The 7,061-nt window shown below is 34.4% G+C and overlaps 1 protein-coding gene across 5 annotated transcripts in view; it reads left to right on the forward strand.

The window, feature by feature from the left end:
• Positions 1-7,061, forward strand: part of DNAAF11 (dynein axonemal assembly factor 11) — a 103,026-nt gene that overhangs the window by 15,021 nt on the left and 80,944 nt on the right. The window contains exons 2-3 of one of the 5 annotated variants that reach the window (XM_007488351.3): positions 368-535; positions 4,876-4,953. The exons of 1 other annotated variant lie outside the window; for it this stretch is intronic. In XM_007488351.3, coding sequence (XP_007488413.1) covers positions 368-535; positions 4,876-4,953 — 246 coding nt within the window. Of the gene's footprint in view, positions 1-367; positions 536-4,875; positions 4,954-5,204; positions 5,238-7,061 lie in introns of those variants that run through there. 3 more of the 5 variants (XM_016431901.2, XM_056823074.1, XM_056823072.1) reach the window with 3 other exon arrangements.

Raw genomic sequence — 7,061 nt, forward strand, 5'->3', positions numbered from 1 at the left:
TCTAGATTGTGAGCTGCTTGAGAACAGGGATTGACTTTTGCCTTTCTTTGTTCCTTAGCAAGTGGTATCATGCCTGGCATGTAGTAGGCACTTAATTGACTGACTGTTGGTGATGGTATCATATTTACTTACTCTCTTGGTTCTGATTTTTTTTATTTCACAGTTTTTTCACCTTTTCTAACAATAACTGTTAGCATTGGCACATTAGTGTTATGTACTTCAATTATAATCTTCTAGCACATGTATTTAACAATATTTTAAGGGTAAATAATTAATTTTTAGTTAAAAAGTAACCTATTATCTCCATCATTCAGTATAAAGTAAGTCATTTTGAATGAAATATGTATAATAATAAATTGTTTTTCAGTTACTGAAGAACTGATTAGGAAAAATGCAGAACACAACAACTGTGAAATATTTTCCTTGGAGGAGCTCTCCTTGCATCAACAAGAAATTGAAAAATTAGAAAATATTGATAAATGGTGTCGAGATTTAAAAATTCTCTATCTTCAAAACAATCTTATTGCAAAAATTGGTAAGTTTTTAACAATTTGTTCTCAGTTTCATTAGCATTTTTGAATTGGAAAACTTTCATAAAGGAAGCATCAATCTTTTATGTAGAATAAGAAAATATACTTCAGATGTTGATTATCACCCTTTGTTATCCATTAATCAGTTCAACTATGTGTCATATCTTCTACCAGAGAGTTTAGAGAGGAATAGAAAGGAGATGAATTTCATTTAGCTATTTGTAACCTTCAGATTATTATTTTTAATCTTTACCTTCTGTCTTAGCATTGATACTAAGTATTTTTTCTGAAGTAAAAGAGTAAGAAGGGCCAGGCAATTGGGGTTAAGTGACTTGTCCAGGGTTACATAAATTAGAAAGTGTTTGAGGTTAGAATTGGAACCCTGGACTTCCCGTCTCCAGGCCTGGCACTCTAAACTATGAGCCAGTTAGCTGCCTCATGGCCTTGAGTTTTTGATAGTACTCCATGTAGCTTTGGTAAAAAGACTAGTGATGAAAAGGAATATGTTCCTAGGATTAACCAAATGTTTTCACCAATCACAAGGCCAAGGGAATATGGAAGAACAGTGAAGTGTGGAATGTTACTGGAAATGATCCCAGTTCTTTGTCACAAAATGCCTCACTGATATTCATTCTTATTTTAGTGTTTATTGATCAATTGAAGATGAAAATGGTGGGAAGAAACAATTATCACTGGGGTTAATTAGAAGCAGGAAATATTTATTAAACAGTTTAGTTGAGCTATTTTCTTCTTAAAACTCTACTCCAATGGTTCATTATGATGTGGAGGCTGGTTCTCACAGATTATGCCAGGATAGGTTTGTCCTACTAAATTGTAAAGGTTTTAGACATGGGCTCTGAAACAGACTTTATAGCATATATCTCTATCTCTATCTCTCTCTATCACAGTGTGTTTGTACATATATATATGTAAGCATGTGTAATATTCATACACAACACATACATATGAATATATGTGTATATATAGGCATGTATGTATAGATGTGTGTGAGAACTCTATATATAATATACATGCTCCACACACTCTCTCTGTATTATCTAAAGACTGGTGTTTCTAACTTCAAAGAGGTTAACCACCAGAAGGTTAGTCATTAAGTTGAATTTTTAATTTTAGTTTGCTGCAATAACTTACAGTCTTAGTAATGTACAGAAGGAAGTTTTTTGTCAGTGAGGGAATACCTTCATTTGAAGTTGTCATGTAAAGCATATCTAGGCACTCGAGGTTCTATGAAGATAAGTACAACTTTCCCTCAGGAAGCTTACAATCCAATACAGGGAAGTCAGATGATAAAAGACAAATGGAACACAAATCAGAATATGCATATCGAATAGACCAGATATGCTATTAGAATATTATTCAAAATATTAGAATATAAACTCAGAATGTAGCAGTCCACACCTATCTATGGACAAGGGAAACAGTTAGAATGTAAAGATTGCCTTAGAAGAGAGCATGCTCAGTCTTGCGCATGGCTAGTAAAGCCTGTTGACCCTTGATCCCAGCTTCCCCCAGGTTAGGCAGGAACTCAGGTTTCTTGGTGCTCACCTCACTAAGACAAACCACACCTATACCTTGTTGTAATTTACAAGTGACCAATGATAATACACTTGCACTCATGCCTATGTATTGTGCACATTTGCATCTCAAAGGAAATAAATAGGAGCTCCACAGAAGGCCAGCCCTCTTTGCCCCATCACCTTTCACCTAACTCTGTAGTTCAGGGAACTTAGCCTCTGGCTAAACTCACTCTTTAACTTCCTCTCTCTATCTTTTCTTATTATCTTTCTAATCCTAATGCAGGAGCGGTCTGGATTTAGAGTATTCACTCTAAAAGACCAGGTTTTCCTCTCAGCTAATCTCTATACTTCTATGTCCACATATTGTTTATTTAGGACTACTTAGTGGTATCATGTCCTCTTGATAACTGAGTGGTAGGGGCTTGTCTGCTTGCTTCTTGTCCATCTCCTCGACTGTAGTCCTTCCCCAAGGGCAGCTTTCTATCTTTCCTATTTGTGGGAAGGCTGCTGGCCAGCCTTCCTGCTTTACAGAATGTATTAGAATATCTACTTAATGAATTCAGATGAGAACAGTCATTTCAAGATGGTGGGGTTGAGGAAGGCTTCATGGAAAAGATTTCATCTCTTGAGCACTCACTCTGTTCAAGGTGAGTCACATTGGTGAATAAACAGAAGAAAGATAGTTGCTACTCTCCTGGCATATAGGGTGAGTGTGTGTGTGTGAGCATGTCTTAGATACACAAATAATTACACTGCAAAATATATTGTTAAATTATAGTAAGTGAAGATTAAAATATTTTGTTGTTCAGACGAGGAAGCAAGAATTTCTATTAAGTTTGAGAACAGGGAAGGCTTGAAATGGTCACTTGTGCCATACATGTTAGCAAGTATGCTGTGGATTTTGACTATTAGTATAAATATTGACTTAGTTGGAAGGTTTGGGGGTTTTGTAAGGTTTTGGGGTTTTGGAGGGTGTCTACAGTGTGAAATTTTTAAATTTGAATTTTTTTGGTTGCTGTTGTTATATATGCATAATTTAGAATTGTTTGTTGAAAACTTAGACTTTGCATTCCTTTTTACTAGACATTGAAATCTTCCAGATTTCTTCAGATAATTATTTCAAGCATCTTTAGTAGAAATTAGAAGTTCTGGCACATAGTTGAATTAAAAGGCTGTTATATCAAATCACCAGCCTTTATGCATGGGGACATGGAAGTTTAGTACTAATTGTACAGATCCAAAATAGTTTCCCATTTTCTTCATTTCCACAGCTGGTTCTTTTAAAGCTAATAAATGGTAGCATGCTATACCAAGCCTTTCCAGAATTGTTAAAAAGTTTCAAATTTTGCTTCCAAATATTTTTAACTATTCAAGTTTTTATTATTTTTTCTTTGCATAATGAAGCTCACTTTTTAACCCTCTGGAATCTGGTTCTGTCCCATCTGCTCAAAATGAAACTGTACTTTTAGTGCTCATTTCAACACTAAATCCTCTGATAATACCTTTCTAACCACTAGTCTGTTATTATTATTTATTTTCTTTGATTGTTCTGTGGCATTGAAAAATCCTTTGGCTCTTCAATTACATCTATAATTACTCCTGTATTTCTAACTCACTTTTCTGCCTTTCACTCACCTAACCTTAATTTGGATATATTTTTTGGTTCTCTGCATTTTTCTCCATTACATTCTTTACTTGTGTTGATCTCATCTAGTTCCACAGCTTTAGCATTCATATTCACTTTGACAATTCTCACTTTTAGTTATATAGCTCTAATTTATTTTCTTGAGTTCTTATTTTTCATTTCCACTTGCCTACATGGCATTTCAACTTCCTACATTCCACAGTAACACAACATGCCTGGAAATTCAGCCCCTCATCTTGCTCCCCAAACTCCTTCCCCTTCTAAACTTTCCAATTTCTATTAATCTTCAATGTTTCCCAGGATCAAAATGTGATTACTTTTGATTTTATCCTTTACCTCTCTCCATATCTACTCTGTCTATGCCTGGTTATAGTGACACTTTAAACAAATGTCCTCATTTAGTAATAGAATGATGATGATAAAATAATAAAATATTATTATATAACAATAACTTAATGCAATAGTTATTAGATCAAAGGTATAATTTCATGCAATAAACTACTTATAAAAAGCTTTCATGAACAATAATTTGGCACTTAATGAAAAGGTAAACTGTTTTCTAAATGGTACTAACTAAGAATTCCCATTTTCCAAGAGTCTATGAGTCTCTCTCCCATTTTTATACATTATAAAAATATTTTCACAATGATACCTCATTTGAAGTAGTATTCTAGTGAATCTGTCTTCTATTTTTATCTTTTGGTAGAATTTTTTATCTTCCTGTTGTGATATAAAATAAACCTTAAAAAGCTCATTATTAATTAATTTCTTTTCATTAATTAATATTTTAAATTATGGCTAGAGACAGCTTGGTATACCGGAGATAGTACTGGAGGTACAATCAGGAAGACATGGGTTCAAATCCCACCTTGGAGATTTTCATATCGGTAACCTTGGGCAAGTCTCTTAACTTTTATAATGAAGGGATTGGTCTTGGTGGACTCTAAATTTATGACCTTAGAACCTTCCTTCAGGTTGGAGGCCCTTGTCACAATCATCTTTTGTTCCCGTAGGAATCATGACTCAGCCCATATTCCTCAGCACTTTTGCTGTCTGTGGTGACTTCAGAGATTGCTTGATGAGGCCTGCCTGTGTTCACCATTTGATGTTCATAAAAAGTTCTTTTATAATAAAAAATAATTCAATTCTTGGTTTATTTCAGAAAATATTAGCAGACTTAAGAAATTACAATATCTGAATTTAGCTTTGAACAACATTGAAAAAATTGAAAATTTGGAAGGTAAGTTTTTTCTTTCCAATGTTGAAATAAATATTTTAAAACTAGAAGCATAAAGGAATTTGGCTACTGATAAACATTTAGTTATTTTGACCACAATAACTTTTTTTTTTATTTTACAGTATTATTTTTATGGAGGTTTCAAACACGAACCATTGCCTTTCATTACATCTAATACTTGATGGAGTCTTTCTTAGAGCTGCCTTCTTGACCTCTTTTGGGTCATGGATTCTTTTGACAGATCCTTTTTTAAAGAATAATGTCTTTAAATGCATAAAACAAAATATGTAAGTTTACCAAAGAAACTACTTATATTGAAATACAGTTGCCAATGCATTAAAAAAGGCACTTAGCTGATGCAATGTATAGAGTGCTGGGCCTGGAATCATAAAGCCCTGAGTTCAGATTCAGTTTCAGATAATCACTGGCTAATTATATCACTTAGTTATTGTTTGCCTCAGTTTCCTCAACTGTTAAATAGAGAAAATAATAGCACCTCCCTTCCAGGGTTGTTGTGAGGATCAACTGCACTAATATATGTAAATTGCTTAGCTCATAGTAGACATAAATTATAGTTATTGTTATTTTTAAAATGTTACATACCCCAAGTTAAGACTTCTGAAGTTTGGTTATTATAGTTAAAAAATTACTTTCTCTTTTGAAATCAATAAAGTATTGGTTCCATGTCAGAAGAGCAATAAGGGCTAGGCAACTGGCATTAAGTGACATGCCAAGGATCACTCAGCTAGTAAGTATCTGAGGTCAAATTTGGACCTTGGACCTCCTATCTACAAGGCTGGCTCTCCATTGAACTACACAGCTGCCCTGGTTGTTGTATTTTTTTTTAAATGTACTTCAAATCTAAGCATACCATGTAGAATTGTGATGAAACCAAAGATGTATAAAAGTACATCAGTAAATTATAAATTTAAAGATATAGGATTGCTCTTTGTTTTGTTTTGATATCATCATTTTTAGTGGTGAGGAAGAATGGATTTAATCAAGATGTGATTTTATAGGATCATATGATTATATTAGAGCTAGAAGGTACCAAATTCCTTATTTACAAATGAGGAAACTGAGGCCTTCAGTTAAGGGAGGTTCAGGAACTTGCCTGAGATCATAGAGATAGTATCTTGACCAGTACAAATCAGAAACTGATTATCATTTTAGCTTCCTGGGGCACTGGGAAGTTAAGTGACTTACCCACCATCACATAATTAGTGTTTATCAAATATGGGCTAGATCCCAAGTCTTCCAAATTTAGTCTGCCTCTCTCACTATGTCATGCTTCTCAATATTGATATACTTCAATTTTAATAATTACATTTCATATACATTTAACAGCTTTACATTTTCTAAAGTGTTTTCATCACAATAACTTTGTGAGAGAAATCAGATATAATAAAATACCCATTATATAGATGAAGAGATTGAGGCTTAGAAAAGTTATATAGCTTACCCTAGCTCACAAGGATGAAAAGTGGTGGTTTTGGGAACTGAATTCTGGACTTTTGATTCTTAAGTTGTGTTCTTTCTTTCTCTTTCTCTCTTTCTTTTGTTTCTTTCTTTCTTTTGTTTCTCCCTTCCTTCCTTCCTTCCTTCCTTCCTTCCTTCCTTCCTTCCTTCCTTCCTTCCTTCCTTCCTTCCTTCCTTCCTTCCTTCCTTCCTTCCTTCCTTCCTTCCTTCCTTCCTTCCCTCCTTCCCTCCTTCCTTCTTCCCTCCTTCCCTCCTTCCTTCCTTCCTTCCTTCCTTCCTTCCTTCCTTCCTTCCTTCCTTCCTTCCTTCCTTCCTTCCTTCCTTCCTTCCTTCCTTCCTTCCTTCCTTCCTTCCTTCCTTCCTTCCTTCCCTCCTTCCCTCCTTCCTTCTTCCTGCCTTCTTCCTGCCTTCCTGCCTTTCTTTCTTTCTTTCTTTCTTTCTTTCTTTCTTTCTTTCTTTCTTTCTTTTTCTTTCTTTCTTTCTTCTTCTCTTTCTTTTCTTTCTTCTCTTTCTTTCTTTCTCTTCTTTCTTTTCTTTCTTTCTTTCTTTCTTTCTTTCTTTTCTTTCTTTCTTTCTTTTTCTTCCTTTCTTCCTTTCTTCCTTCCTTCCTTCTTCCTTCCTTCCTTCCTTCT

The sequence above is a fragment of the Monodelphis domestica genome, chromosome 3 (genome assembly GCF_027887165.1).
Source record: "Monodelphis domestica isolate mMonDom1 chromosome 3, mMonDom1.pri, whole genome shotgun sequence".
In the NCBI taxonomy this organism is placed as follows: domain Eukaryota; kingdom Metazoa; phylum Chordata; class Mammalia; order Didelphimorphia; family Didelphidae; genus Monodelphis; species Monodelphis domestica.